General features: G+C 39.2%; 1 protein-coding gene across 1 annotated transcript in view; it reads left to right on the plus strand.

Annotated features, from left to right (window-relative positions):
- LOC116312420 (T cell receptor alpha chain MC.7.G5-like) overlaps positions 1–16,804 on the plus strand; it is a 98,743-nt gene that overhangs the window by 33,842 nt on the left and 48,097 nt on the right. Inside the window, exon 3 of the mRNA XM_039607830.1 lies at positions 13,921–13,975. Within this exon, the coding sequence (XP_039463764.1) occupies positions 13,921–13,975 (55 nt within the window). The remainder of the gene's footprint in view (positions 1–13,920; positions 13,976–16,804) is intronic.

Here is a 16,804-nt window from a genome sequence, read left to right on the forward strand (position 1 = left end):
TGCATGTTTTTGATTGAAACTAACTTGTATCTCTTCTCATGTTGAGTTACTTGCCTCTTCCTTGGCTGCTGGAATACTGGATAACAGGTTGGAAGTTGCTTTCTCCTGATTCCCTCCCCTCACGTCTACTCACCTGCAGATTCAAGTTAGCCCCTCACCACACCTCTGCTACTGAGATTTCTGATTTTCTCCCCTCCAGTCATCAACTCTTATCTCCTCTGTTGCAGTGTCTTTTCCTCAGAGACTCGTTGACCCCCGTGCAGCAGAAACAGAGATCCTAGAGTCACACTACATCACATCACCATAACTTGTAAATACACAATAAACTAGTGAAAACCAAACTTGCCTCTGCACTGTCTTTGGGTCCACGCTCTCTCTCCATGGCCACCTGGCTTTAACACTATGTTGCATTAAGATGATTCTTGAATTGATCAACTGGATTTTTCACAAGAACTGCTCTGCTATTGGTCAGAAAGAACTAATGAATGAGTGCAATCACAAAACTCTAACTTAAACTAAAGATAACTACAAGAAAATCAAACTGAAGCAAATGAAAACCACGTGGCCACTTTCTCTCCAAAGCAGGTGATACAATTTGTTTTTAATAGTTGGGGAAGTCGACAAGCAACGGCAGGCCCGAAGAACAGTATCTCGACAAATATCATGAACTGTTTGTGTGCATGTCAGCTAGCTAAAGGCAGATTATTATATAAGAGGAAACTGGCGGAAGATGATGGACAGTTCAGCAGCCTTGTGCCACACACACACACTTTGTTGCCCTTCCAGTATTTCCCATCCATCCACACATGTGTTCATCTGTCAGTCTGCTCAGGATAGACCTGCCTCGCACTCCTTGTACTACAAATGATCCTTTCTAACATGCTTACCAGTGTTTTTGTTTCTCCTGGTGTTTTAATCTTTAATTTTGTTCGTCTTTTTCAGTGTTCTGTATGTTCCTGCTCTGTCTCTGCATTGATTGATTTCCTTGATGACTTGTCTGCGTATCACCTGTGCTTGGATTAAAGACTGGACTGCCTCTCATGTCCTTCATTTAGCTCCTCTTCCTCAGTGTGCTTCAAGTTTCCTTAAAATCCCTCCTCTCCCTACGCAGCACTTTCCAAGTGAAGATATTAGTTAAATCAAATACATTGAAGTGTAATAAGGTCGTGAAAGGTATTTGAAACGATGTCTTTGATTTATGTGTTTAGCATTTATTTCCTAACATGCAGAAATGAAGTAAAGACAGAGAGTCACAGAGAAACAGTGAGCAGTAAGTTTTTGTTCATGTGGCAGCGACTCACATCTGCTTCCTCCTGCTGCTGTGGCAGGTTTTTGTACGAGGGTTTTTCACTGTGTTGGGGTGGACTCCACAGTGATTGAACATCCACACAGAGCTGAACAAAAACCCTGCAGCTTCATCTGAACCGTCTTTAAAACATGGAATCAGCCAAAGTTCAGAAAAACATCAAGAAACAAAACATCTGCTTCAGGTGAGTCTTCAGCAGCTCGAATTCTACATGAAAAGTAATATTTCTTCACTTTTCTGACCCTCATGGCTCTGCTCTGTGTGCAGGTAGATGGTTTTATATTTGTACTTTAACACTAGAAGTCCCAGAGAAGAGCCATTTGGCTTTTCTACCTATAAAACCCACCGTCGAGCCAAATGGCTGGTAGGCTTTTAGCTAATATCCTTAATCACCTGTGAACAGCTGCTTTTGTTATGTAAATAAGGTGGGGCCATGCTGAACCACTTGGAGTGGTTAGTTTCCTGAGCCACAAGGAAACTTGTGTTTCAGTTTGCCTTAGGGAGAAATCAACACACATGGGTGTATTTCCTTTGTTGCTGAGATTTATTGATAAAACAGTACAAAAAACAAAATAAAAACAACCATTTGTACATATATTTACAAATAACAATAAAAAGTGAGTGAGTACATTTCAACATTTTCAGCAATCACTCACAATCCTGGCACTGCCATGGTATCTGTAGTCTGCATTTACCACATGTGTATCTGTAGCAGTGAACACATCGCACAGTGGCATGATTGTTCTTGCATTTGTGTTTGACCTGACACGTGGCTCTTTTTCCAGGAGCTGGTGTGGAGGTTGTGTCCGGAAGCAACTGTTCTTTTCTTGCCTTCTTCCCAGCCATATGAGAGTTAGCCAACTCTCTTGCAAACTCCACCAGGAAGTCCACCGTCTTTCCTGCGTCCCGTTGCATGCTTGATACAGCACATGTGCATTCAGTGCTGCCATGTCAATCATGTTATAGAACACGGCAACTGGCCAGCGCCGTGTTCCTCTGCGACCGTGTACTCCCGCACCATCTGGTCCATCACATCACGCCACACTTTGTGGTGTTGTAAAGCGACAGTGTTTGGCTTCCTTTTGGTGGTGTTATCAGTCTGAACCACGCTGTGCATGCTGCTAAGAATATAGACTGTCTTCTTCCGTTTGGCCGCACGCCGTCAGCGTGGCAGCAGTGGTTGAAAACACCTAGAAATAAGATAAATTGTTATTTCCATAGCACTTTTACACACTATGAAACACATAAACATAGAACCACAAAGACCTGCAGCCTACCTGAGTGGTGAATTCTTTGCGATTTGTGTATCTAGCGGATTGAGAATTTCCGGCGAATCTTGTTGACTGTGCCGAGGATGGTGGTTTTCCGTCTAAGTTTTTTGCGCAAGTGAAAGCGATGTGAAGAAATTGTCCGTGGTAACATTTCTGCCCTTGTCTAGAATAGTTCCATCAGCCTCATCACTACATTTTCAGACAGTCTCTCCCCCACTGGGACGATTGGGGTCCTTGCCAAGATATGTGAGGACATTGCAAATGTACTTGGATTTTTGGGTCGCAGGCCACCCAAAACTTGATCCCAAACCTGTCAGGTTTACTTGCAATATACTGCAGGAAACAGCACCGAGTCTTTGATGGGAAGAGCTGTTCATCAACGGTGATATGTAGACCAGGGTTGTAGCACATGATGCAGTTGGTGACAAATGATCCCCACACACTGGAAACTGCAGCGAACTTATCAGTCTTTGCTCGATCACTGCGGGTGGACCTGTCATCAAAGCGTAGGTGTTGCATGATGTCTTGGAAGCGGTTACGCCGGCATAGTTCCAATGATCTGTGGGTTTCCCAGGTTTGCTGACCAGCAGTCACGTAGTGATGGAACCCTAGTAACCCCTCAAGAAGATCAAGATCTTTGATCAAGATCAAGATCAAAGACTCGGTGCTGTTTCCTGCAGTATATTGCAAGTAAACCTGACAAGTTTGGGATCAAGTTTTGGGTGGCCTGCGACCTAAAACCCAAGTACATTTGCAATGTCCTCACATATCTTGGCAAGGACCTCAATCGTCCCAGTGGGGAGAGACTGTCTGAAAATGTAGTGATGAGGCTGATGGAACCATTCCTAGACAAGGGCAGAAATGTTACCACGGACAATTTCTTCACATCGCTTTCACTTAGCAAAAAACTTCTTAGACGGAAAACCACCATCCTTGGCACAGTCAGCAAGATTCACGGAAATTCCTCAATCCGCTAGATACACAAATCGCAATGAATTCACCACTCAGGTAGGCTGCAGGTCTTTTGTGGTTCTATGTTTATGTGTTTCATTGTGTGTAAAAAGTGCTATGGAAATAACAATTTATCTTATTTCTTAGGTGTTTTCAACCTCTGCTGCCACGCTGACGGCGTATGCGGCCAAACGGAAGAAGACAGTCTATATTCTTAGCAGCATGCACAGCGTGGTTCAGACTGATAACACCACCAAAAGGAAGCCAAACACTGTCACCCTTTACAACACCACAAAGTGTGGCATGGATGTGATGGACCAGATGGTGCGGGAGTACACGGTCCTATAACATGATTGACATGGCAGCACTGAATGCACATGTGCTGTATCAAGCATGCACCGGGACGCAGGAAAGACGGGTGGACTTCCTGGTGGAGTTTGCAAGAGAGTTGGCTAACTCTCATATAGCTGGGAAGAAGGCAAGAAAAGAACAGTTGCTTCAGACACAACCCTCCACACCTAGCCCTGGAAAAAGAGCCACGTGTCAGGTCAAACACAAATGCAAGAACAATCATGCCACTGTGCGATGTGTTCACTGCTACAGATACACATGTGGTAAATGCAGACTACAGATACCATGGTGTAAAGTTAGGATTGTGAGTGATTGAAATGTACTCACTCACTTTTTATTATTATCTGTAAATATGTGTACAAATGGTTGTTTTGTAGAAATATTTTTGTTTTTTTTTGTACTGTTTTTATCAATAAATCTTTTGGAGATTTATTTTCCTGGATGATTGAGAATGCATCAAGACGAACACAAAATGAAGTTCACAGCTTTTAGCAGTTCCCCCTCCCCACACACAAACAAAGAGGCAGTTTGCAGTTAGAAATCCGCAATCATTCACACACCCCCACTCCCCTCCACAATTCTCAGGTAACGACCCAATTTACATATGAATTGATGCTAACAGACTAGCCAAGTTAGCTTCCACTTGGCTGACAGAGGGTTAGAAAAGCCTGGGACTTCTAGTGTTAACCTGATGAAAACTTAAAAATGACTTTCTGATTGTTCCTCTGGTGTAACAGCTCGGTGTCTGTCCTGTGGAAGTGGATTTTTTAACGTGTTTGAGCTGCTCTGAGGACCTCTGACAGCCGAGAGGTTTTTGTACGGGGCTGTAACACTGTGATGCACTAACATTTGGAAATCCGATCAAGCTCACCGTCCGCCCTAAAGGTAAGAAAAATCCCTTTTTCTTGGCTGATACTGTGAGAAATAATCTCCTTTTAAAGGTCTGTTTAGTCCAAAACTGAGTTTTTATGTTTTAAAGCTTGAATTTGATGGATCAGTAGTGCAGCGACGTGACGACGAGCTGCTGTGAGACAGAGCTGCTCTGTCTCACACAGGATGTCCTGAAAACGCCTTAAATCCTGTTTTCTGTTCATTCAAAGTGTGAAAGTGTCCAAAATAGAGTCAGCTGCAACATGTAGTTAGTGTGTTATAACTCTGCAGAGAATGACAGACTTTAATGACTGAATAATGAACTTATTGTACCAGAAAATTGTGACTTTAGTGAGGACCAAAGCAAAAAGTAAAACAAAGTAAAATAATCACCAGTAAAAAAGAAAAAAAACGCTCAGAGGGAAACCTGAACATTAGCTACAGAAACATGTCAACAAACCAACAAACTGTCAGATTTAAAAATCTGAAATTCTGTTTTTAAAATCTCGTTTTGAAAATATAAAATCAAACAAAGTCGGCCTGAATTCTCTGAAACGTCTTTGTGTGCAGTTCTGATGAGTCTGCTAAAAGTATTAATGAGTACAAATAGTAAAGATATATTTAATGTTAGAGCCAAAGAGTCAAGTCTGTTCAAACAAACAACAAAACAAAATGTAACAGAAACCTCCCAGAGCTGCTGATAGTGACTGTAAAGCACAAAAAAGGCAGAAGAGTTATAAATGTGCACAATTATAGTGACGTAAATAAAAGAACCTGCATCATGTTCATGAAGCTGTTTTTGCAAATTGGCACAGAAGAAAGAAAATCCTGGATAAATACTTATAAGGACAGAACTTCAGGTTTTGGTAGTTGAACACTTGACTCTTCACAACAGGCTAAAAAATACTTGAACATGAGCTCGCAGTGACTTTCTGATTGTTACTGTCTGAACTGAAAATAAAGGTAAAAGCTGTGAGAAAAGTTCAGTTTTCTAAAAAGGATTTTCTGGAAACTGTCGTAAGAAACATCAAATTAAAGCACTGAAGGTTCGGCACAGATAATACGTGTTTTTATATCAGAGCTTTCAAGGAAACACTCAGATGTGATTATGTCTTAAATTATGTGTAAAGCATAAAAAAGCAGAACTGAACAGTTTGGTCGAACGTATGTTGGTAAGTGATGATATATACTGTGGACGCTGCATTAAACAAAGTTAAATGCATCTGAAAATAAACTTTATACAACAGAAATAAAGAAGTTTAATATTTACTCAAATATTCAACATCTGATTTTTATTTGTTGGCTCAGTTTGGACCAAAATCAGTTCATTTTATTTTTGTTGGACTGAAATTTGACTCTCAGGTCAAAGAACTCATCGTTAGTTATGTGAAATACAAACGAACAAGCTACAGAATGGCTGAAGTGTGAATGTCACAGTGTTTTTGTCAAACTCTTAAATCCTAAAATAAAAAGATTAAAGTGTTCGGAGCGGAGCGAGCACAGTCGCCGTCGGCTTCCTCTCAGTTTAACTGTGAGTTTGTATCCACAGGAGCTTCGTGTCAAACAGTTGGCTTATAAAAACTCGTTGCCTCAGTAATTAATGTCACCTTCAGAGCGGGCGACTATTTCCAGCCTGCTGTAATTACAAAGAACAACTAAAATAATTTTGTTATCCTTTAAGTTTAATGTACAAATTTTATACAACATAAATTTGGGGAAAGGCTTTTGTGTGTCTTCTCCATCGCACAGTCTTTACTAACATTTACACACCCTGAACATGAGCAAACTGTTCTTAGCTGCAAACTGCAACACAAACCCACAACAATCAAAGTCTAAACCTAACAGAACTGAAATATCGATCACGGCACTTCTAAATGTAGAATCAAGGATTCAGGGTCACACGAGTCATCATGTTTGGAGTTTCATAAGATTTCATTTACAAATGTCAGATAAATGAACCTGTTTTAAAGCTGAAACATTAACGTTTGTTTTGTGGACACTGAAACTTTGTTATTTTCTTATGATCCTTTTCTACTTTATAACTTTGTCTGTGTGGTTTTGCTTTATCCTGTTTTCCTGTGTAGATCGCCCTAATGTGACCCCGACCCTTCACGTTCTGACCCCTCTGGCACCTTCTGCTTATCCACCGCAGCCCGCTGATGCTCTGGGCCCAGAGGTCTGTCTGGCCACTGATTTTCATTCAAATGAAGGAGAAATGATTATGAATGTCAGGGACGGGAAGGCCAGCGCGAACTTCAGCAAGGCCGTTCTGTCCACAAAGACTAAAACCTACTACTTTGTTGGATTCAGCAACCAGACCATCCACTCCTGCGAGCTGCAAGGAGTCTCCACCAATAACGAAGCTGGTATGAAAACGAACTCACTGAAACAATAAGTAATGCCAGTGTGAGACTCAGAATCACTTTAAACTTCAGCTGTGTTTGTTTCAGACACTGTTAATCTTTTATTTTTAACACAAACCTGTAAATATGGTCATAAATAAAATGACTTCATGTCATAGTTGGTTGAGACTTTGTTTGACATTTCGAAATTTCAACCCTTCTTATATTATTTCGGGTTGAGATATAAAAACAGTTCATCGAGCTCACACACAGAATCTGTGTGACGTGTTTGTGTGATTAATGGACTTCATATTTCCACACAGATGACGCCTGCAGCAGCGTCTACCCAGGTGAGCGTGCAAACACACCTGAACACACGTTCAGCTGTTTCACAGTCACATGAACGAGATCGTCATCATAGGACTCATCACTAACAACGTCACTGCTGTCTGACAGATTATTGTGTAACCTCAAATATTATATATAATATATAATGTCAGTCACACAGGCTGAAAACATGCAGTTCATATCAGAGCAGCAGAAAATCATCTGTTTGCTTTTTACTCAAAGTTTCATTTCCAAAAAAAACAAACAACAAAAAACAAAACAAAACAAAACAAAACAAAAGAGAATAAAAGTAAAAAAGAACTGAAGTGTAAATATGATCAAACATGTCATCAGTTCTGCCACACCTCGGTCTCATCTGTGGATTTTTCACGTGGTCAGTTTGTGTGGGTGCTGATGTATCAGTGCAGAGAACAACACACTGATGTGTTCACGTTAACAAACAAGCAGAAATATACAGGAACAGAAATATGAAGAGTTTAGTGAGTATTAGTGTTTATTAATTAAACTGCAGTCATGAAAATAAATTTCTTCTGTGTCCTTTGTCTCTGTATAACTGAGCCGTGGTGAAGATCGACACGGGAATCTTTTTTATCTTTTTTACCTTCCTGTTGAAATCGTGTTCGTGTCTCAGTCCGAGCTAACACGTCTGTCTCACCTCTGTACAGAAAAAGCAAAGCTCAACTTCTACCTGCTGGTGATGAACGGAGTCAGAGTGCTGTTCACCAAGACTTTGGCCTTCAACACCATCCTGACCATCAGAGGTCTGCTGGTCTGAGTCCATCAGCAGGTCGGCCAGATGAGAGCAGAGCTTCAGCTTCAGTTTCTTTCTCCTGTTTTTGATAAAAGCACAAACGTTCAGGACGTCTTCTGTAAATTCGCACATAAAGCACAAACATTTGGCCACAAACATTTTTGGGTCTGATTTTAGGATCATTTGCCTTCATATAAGAGCAACGTTTCAAATTCCAACAAAATCTAAAAGTAAACAGAAATTTTTACCCAAATGGAAAAAACATGGAAACACATTTTTATCATTTTGTTGTAAATACATGCAATAAACATTAAACCAGAAACATAAAATCTGTTAAATGTTTCAAATTATCTGTACAAAATACAGCAAAGACTTAAAGTCAGTGTGCAATTTAAACTTTAGTCTTAAAGAACAAAGGCTAATGAATGAATGCAGTGAACTGATTCAACATGAGATGCCCTGACGGTCTCGACATGTTCTGTCAGAGAAGAACAATGTCATGTGTTAAACCTGCTGATGTGTGAAAGTGTGAGCCGAGCTGTGCTGACAGTCAGAGCTTCGTCTTCGCTCTGCTTCGTCCTTTTGAGCTGCTGTAAATAAACCCTGTCAGTGTAACACTCTCAGCTTCTCAGCTGTTTGTACAAACATTACATTTAGTTTTACTTCCTGTCGTTTATAATCACATCGTTTGTATCTGATTTGTGTCTGTACACTTTATTCTCCGGTCAGTGTGACCGCTCTCACTGAAACATCGTTTGCTTCTAATACAAAATAAACTTGTTTGTGTGTTTGAATCTTCTCTTCATTTTCTGATACTGATTTAAACTTGGGCAGCGTGCAGTATCATCACAGCCACTGCAGGTTTTTGGTGGCTGCACCCTCACAGAGCATGTGACCTGCCGCAGGGTTAAATAAAGGATTGCTCTTTGATTAAAAGCTTCCCTCGAATCATTAGAGTTTAAGTTTGCTCACAGGTGAAGTCTCTGTCTCTCTTATTGCACCTGTGACGTCGTCATCAGTTGACCCCGTTTGCCTCATCGTGCTTCACTGTGTCTTCCTGCTTTCAGTTGAAACCACAGTTCAACTGAAAGCTGAACAGTCAGACGTGAAGCTGCAGATAAAATCAGACAGAAACCAGCAAGAAGCTCAGTTTCACATCGACAGGAAGCTGTGAGCAGCTCGTTTCCTCACACGCTTTCTGCAACACTTTCACAGCAAGTTACACGTTACAGCATCACACTGATCATTAAAGGGGAAACATGCAATTCTCTTCTTTTTATTATTGATTAACTTTGACTTTTATAACACACTAAAATCAGATACAACAAACACAAACAGAAAACCATGTTTAAAACACATTTAATGAGACACACGTCCTGTTTTGATGGTTGTAAGAATTTCAGGCTCATCTCTGTAAAATCTGCTGAACTAAGCTTCTGGAGGTTTGTCCTCTTTAAGCTCACAGATGCATAAATGATAAACTGTTCGATGCAGGAATCTTTGATTTCCATGTAAATCTTAAACCTCGTTATCGTGCTGCTTTGTGGACATTTGGTATTGATCTGTTTACACAAAATAAAACATCAACCAAACACTGGAGCGACCTGCTTTGGTGGAAGGCAGTCATGTGATCTCTGACAGCTGACAGGTACACTGCCTCTGATTCTGCACCTCTGATCTGACTCACATCACCTTCAGCAGCCCCATGAGCAGCATTTTATCCCCACAAAGTAAATCAGGTTCACTGCCAGTGCAGACCCTGCAAACTCGGAAAAACCTGTCAGAGTTTTTCTAAAAGTGACAGCAGCACAAATGCGGCTGCCACAGAGAGACTCTGCCCCCCAGTGGACGGCACAGGGAGAACATCAGGTATGCTGGGCCCTGCATACCTGCCCACGTTTGCAGCTGTGTCTGAAACACATTGATGATGTTGGCTGAGTCTGACTGTCACAGGCCCGCCTGATGTGAGTCAGATGAATCTGGTTGACAGCGCTGTAACTGAGCTGTAGTTAGCAAACATGGAAACTTGGATCAAGCACTGCAAACTGGGTCAGAGCCCAAAATACTCACTAACAGCTGGATGTTTTATTCACACTGTTTTTAGGCCACAGGTGAAGTTTGTCTGAGAAACAGGTCACATCAGTTCTGCGCTCTGCTTCCTGCGTCTCACACAAACTATAAATGTAGTCCTGGATGAGTTTGTATGTGAGAGAAGGAGAAGCAGAGGAGGCGCTCGTCCAGAAATCCAAGAGACGCTTCAGTCAGGCTTCCTGCAAACACACTGTGAGTTTCATGTGTAAAACACACACACAGTTCTGATGAGTTTAGTCGAAACTATTTTTAGCCTGAATGATGCAATAATCTTCAAACTGTGACTGTTTGTCAGTAAGCTTGTTTTAAACTTTCAGCTCGTTTTTCATTCTTTAACTTTGACACAAATGACTCATTTTTGACTAAATCATTTCCAACATGTGTTTCAGTTGTTCTCACATCTGAGTTAACAGACATTTTTAATAATATGGTTACATTAGCCTCCATCACTCTCTGCCATCCGTCTGACTGCAGGCACCTCCCCGTGTTATCCAGACAAACTCGCGACATGAAGTGACAGTGATGCTGACATCATAGTTTACCTGCTGGGCAGCCTGTTATCAGGTTACCAGGACTACAGAGTGGATTATCACCAAATATTAATCAGGTGATAGCTAAAAGCTAACACAGATACTAGTTTGTACAACACGACATGTTAATAAAAGCTCTGTTAGTGTCAGTAACCGCTCAGCGAGCTGTGTTATTGCTCACTGGTTATTATTGTGTCATTAAAAAGGCTCCAACAGCACAAACAGGGTCCAGAGGTCCAGTTCAGGGACTCTAACTAACTGAGGTGAAGCCTAGCAGACAGCAGCCACCTGTGTCACCATCCACCTGTCAGTCAAAGAGGCCACGCCCCCAATAATGCAAACATTAAGCTTAAAATCAGCCCCTGTACTGCTGTGAAGATGGAGGCTGTGAACATGTTTACGTCTGATGTGATGTGAACATGGTCGTGTTGCAGGACTGACTCACTTTTAGAGGAAGTTTTTCTTCAGAGTTTGATGCTTGACAACAAAACCAACAATCAGCTGAACTTGTTGAAGTTCAGTTCTGGTCTTAAACTGTAACACAGCTAAACTTCACTGATGGCCACATGAGCTGGAGATCGTTTACTCAGAATAATCTTTCATACAACGCTGATTATTTCTGCACCACACTGTGACTGTGACCTGTTGTGAGCTCTTAAAAGCTTTAAAAAACATTTTAAAGTAAACTTTAACTTTAACTTTTGTAATCTAGGTTTTAGGCCACACCCCTCTGACAGAGGTGGGAATAACTGGATCAGGGGACACAGGCGACCAGTGAAAACACAGATGCTTCATCCAGAGTAACACAGACAACGTGTTTGGTTAGAATGACTCAGTCTGAAGGATTAAGGTGGATATCTGAAAACGAGCCCAGTGACTCTTCCACATCGTCTCAGGTAAGTTTCAGTTTACATGATTTTCTAATTTGAACAAACAGTGTTAGAAAAATGTTATTTCTATGTAAAAACAAAAAACAAAAAACAGGATAAACAAAGTCTCGTACAAACAAAATGGAACAACACAGAAAACAGTGAATGACACAATGTTTATGGAGGAAATATCTGTTTTACTCTTTGATAGCAAAGCTTCTTTTAATGAATGTGTAATTATGTAAATGTTTCACGTTACCATCACAGAAATGACCAGTTAATGCAAGAAAACCAAATAAATCTAAACTGTGAAGGTGACAGGAGGAATAAAAACACTGATCATGGACAGAAAATCTGAATATTTGACATCCACACGAGTCTGTGAGTATTCGTCACTGTGTGAGTCACAGTGTGAATAATCAGAGGACAGACAAACTTTATTTTGGCAACGGAACCAAACTGACTGTAGAGACAGGTAAGAGGTGTCTTTGGTTAAATGATTTTAGACTTTAAACTTTCATTTGTAATTTTTTTGAAAATTTATTACTTTTTGTAGATTCTAATTAGTGCAAACTGAGATGGTTCCATTCAGTCTTAGTGAGAAACATCAGCTCACATTCAGCTCAGAACAAAATGTGAAACATTCGAGAGAAGAAGAAACAAACACTGAATGACAACAGTGCAGCAGTGTGAACACAGAGTGGATGCTGCCTGTATTTTGGTGCTGGAACCAAACTGACTGTAGAAAGTGTAAAATCGTTTAATATAATATCAAAGTGTGAGTACAGAACCTGCAGTCATGATTTTATTTGCTTTCACTGCATTTTTGTCTGATTCGTTCTGATTGAGTGAAAAAAACATCAAAAACAGTAAAAACTGCGACACAAGTTTGAATATCTGAGACAAATAATTAAAATAAGACATAAACAGATGTTCTGAAAGATTAACGAACAGACAGAACAACAGCAGGAACAGAGAGCAGCAGTATTTGTCACAGTGTGTGTTACTGTGTGACTGGAGGAAACGACAAAATTTATTTTGGCAAAGGAACCAAACTGACTGTAGAAACAGGTACGTTTGCTTTCTTTAGTGTTTAGTTTTTGTGCGTCTATAGAGAATCTATGTGTGTGTTGCATTTGTGTATTTATGGAACTGGACAGATTTTGACTGATAGAAATAATCAGGCTGTGAGCAACACAGACAAACACATGCAAATAAATGAAGAGTTTAAAATGAATTCAGATTTGTTGATTAAATGATTAAATGTTCAACAGTGTGAATAAAAATATGACTCATGTTACTGTAAAACAATGAGATCAGTTAATAAATGAACCCAACAGAAGCACAAACAGATGCAAATTCGTCCATAAACACCATAAAAATATGAAATAAGTAAAATTTCCAGTGAAAACATGAAATGTAAGCTGTGAAAGACAAAAGTGGTATTTGTCATAGTGTGTGTTAGAGTGTGAATCAGGGAGGAAACAGCAGACTTTATTTTGGCAAAGGAACTAAAGTGACTGTAGAGGCTGGTAAGATGATTATATTTATATATTTTTATGACTAACACTGTGAAATGAGCGACTCAGTTAAATGTTTTAATATTTTACTGAAACATTTTTTCATGCAAACCATCCAGACAGTAACCATGGATACACGAGCACCGTGTGCTAGACTGATTAATGACATAAATAAGCACAATATGAAAGTGAGTGAAACTCTAAAGCTGACCCTGAAACATGACAGAGTGCAGCAGTTTTTGTCACAGTGTTTGCTGTAGTGTGACGAGAGGAAACGACAAGCTCGTCTTTGGCAGTGGAACCAAACTGAGCGTAGAGACGGGTAAGATTTAACGTGAAGTCGCTTTTTATCATTTTATGCTGCGGTCAGCTCAGTGCTCAGAGTCTGCAATCACTGTTTGTATTTATTGAATATTACATATTTGAAAGGTTTTCACTCATTTTGATGGACTAACACTGCAGGCTGACGACTGTACTGGAAAATAACATCAGATAAAAACAGGATTGGTGATACTGAGTTTAAATGTTGGGATGAAACGACTGAATTTACCAAACTGCTTTTAAACGTCTGAAAAACCCCAAAACAAACAGAAGAAAACAAAACTGCTGGACGAGAACACAGAATGAGACTGAATAATACAGAATAAATAAACAGAAACATGTGGAGACTAAAGTGAGAGCAGCAGTATTTGTCACAGTGTGTGTTAGTGTGTGACTCAGGGAGGAAACTACAGGCTTTATTTTGGTAAAGGAACCAAACTGATCGTACAAACTGGTAAGAAGAAGATTTCTTTCTTATTTCACGATTTACATTTTTGTCTCATTGAAGTTGAATTTAGGCTGCAGATAATCATCGTGAAGTAAAATATCTGAACACATTTATAAAATGTATTAAAATGATTTCCAAACAGAAACAACCAAGTAAACCAAAAGATAAAAATCATCAGTGAGACATCAGCATGAAATCTGGAAACAAATACAGATTCATGCAAAAACAACAAGATGAATAAAAATATGAACCAAAACATTTCAGTGAAAATCAAATGTAAACTCAGTCCTCATACAAACAAGGTATTTGTCACAGTGTGTGTTACTGTGTGACTCAGGGAGCAGCCGGCAGACTTTATTTTGGCAAAGGGACCAAACTGACTGTAGAAGCTGGTAAGACTTAGATTTCTTTTAATGATTTCACACTTTGCAGATGCAAACAGCTCTGGACTGGTGCAGGCTGCAGACAGTAATCATGTCAGAAAGGAAAGAACACAGTTTATTTAAATGAACAAATATCAGCTCTGCTTTTTCCAGTTTATTAAACAAACTGATGAGAAATTCAAAAGATGAAAACAAAGAAAGTCAAACTGAGTTTAAGTGGAACTTAAAACAGAGACATCTGCAGTGAAATCCATCAACAAATAAATGAACCCTGCAGCTGAGGACAGACAATGATCACAGACAGGCTCAGAAACATTTTCAGATCCACAGAAACAAAATAAATTACTGCTGAGATTAGATTATAATGAAGGACCATGGTGTAAACATAGATATGGATAAAAAGAGACAGATATGCTGGCACACAGCAGTTTTTGCTGGTGTGTGTGTTACTGTGTGAATCAAGCAGGAACCAAAATGATTTTTGGGAGAGGAACCAAACTGATCGTACAAACTGGTAAGATTAAAAAAATACTTTTATTAGTTTTAGTGTTGATGGTTTTATTGGTGCAAACTGGCTGCAAATGGAAATAAAAATTTGTATATTTTTATGTGACATTTAACGTAAAAAACAAACAAACCAAAAACTGAGACTCTACAAAGACCTGATGTGAAACGTGATTAATAACTAACAGATACATAAAGTAGCAAAGATGGGAAATAAAAGCTGTGCAGCAGTATTTGTCACAGTGTTTGTTACTGTGTGAATAATCAGGGAGCAGCCGGCAGACTTTATTTTGGCAAAGGGACCAAACTGACTGTAGAAGCTGGTAAGATGCTGATTTTCATGAAATTACTTGAAGTAGTTTTGTTTTAGCTGTAATTTTAACAGGAGTTTATTAGAGCTTTATTTGGACCGAATAAGAAACAAGAAGAAAACAAATCAAACTGAAAAGTGTCCAAACCTGCAGCTGAGGACAACAATTAACAAACAGGTTCAGAAACATTTTCAGATTCTGAAACATCATAAATTACTGCTGAAATTAGATTATAATGAAGGACCATGGTGTAAACATAGATATGGATAAAAAGAGACAGATATGCTGACACACAGCAGTTTTTGCCAGTGTGTGTGTTACTGTGTGAATCAGGGAGCAGGCAAAATGATTTTTGGTAAAGGAACCAAACTGATCGTACAAACTGGTAAGAAGAAGATTTCTTTCTTATTTCACGATTTACATTTTTGTCTCATTGAAGTTGACTTTAGGCTGCAGATAATCATCGTGAAGTAAAATATCTGAACACATTTATAAAATGTATTAAAATGATTTCCAAACAGAAACAACCAAGTAAACCAAAAGATAAAAATCATCAGTGAGACATCAGCATGAAATCTGGAAACAAATACAGATATGGATGAATAAAAATATGAACCAAAACATTTCAGTGAAAATCAAATGTAAACTCAGTCCTCATACAAACAGGGTATTTGTCACAGTGTGTGTTACTGTGTGAATAACCAGGGAGGCAAAATGATTTTTGGGAGAGGAACCAAACTGATCGTACAAACTGGTAAGATTAAAAAAATACTTTTATTAGTTTTAGTGTTGATGGTTTTATTGGTGCAAACTGGCTGCAAATGGAAATAAATGAACATTTGTATATTTTTATGTGACTTTTAATGTAAAAAACAAACAAACCAAAATCTGAGACTCTACAAAGACCTGACGTGAAACGTGATTAATAACTAACAGATACATAAAGTAGCAAAGATGGGAAATAAAAACTGTGCAGCAGTATTTGTCTCAGTGTTTGTTACTGTGTGACTCAGGGATCAACCGGCAGACTTTATTTTGGCAAAGGGACCAAACTGACTGTAGAAGCTGGTAAGACTTAGATTTCTTTTAATGATTTCACACTTTGCAGATGCAAACAGCTCTGGACTGGTGCAGGCTGCAGACAGGAATTTATGTCAGAAAGGAAGAACACAGTCGTTTAAATGAACAAATATCAGCTCTGCTTTTTCCAGTTTATTAAACAAACTGATGAGAAATTCAAAAGATGAAAACAAAGAAAGTCAAACTAAGTTTAAGTGGAACTTAAAACAGAGACATCTGCAGTGAAATGCATCAACAAATAAATGAAGATTCAAAATCTGCAGCTGACGACAACAATGATGAAAACAGGCTCAAAACATTTTCAGATCCACAGAAACAAAATAAATTACTGCTGAAATTAGATTATAATGAAGGACCATGGTGTAAACATAGATATGGATAAAAGAGACAGATATGCTCACACACAGCAGTTTTTGCCGTGTGTGTGTTACTGTGTGAATCAGGGAGCAGACAAAATGATTTTTGGGAGAGGAACCAAACTGATCGTACAAACTGGTAAGATTAAAAAAAATACTTTTATTAGTTTTAGTGTTGATGGTTTTATTGGTGCAAACTGG

Source organism: Oreochromis aureus, unplaced genomic scaffold, assembly GCF_013358895.1.
Source record: "Oreochromis aureus strain Israel breed Guangdong unplaced genomic scaffold, ZZ_aureus HiC_scaffold_58, whole genome shotgun sequence".
Lineage (NCBI taxonomy): Eukaryota > Metazoa > Chordata > Actinopteri > Cichliformes > Cichlidae > Oreochromis > Oreochromis aureus.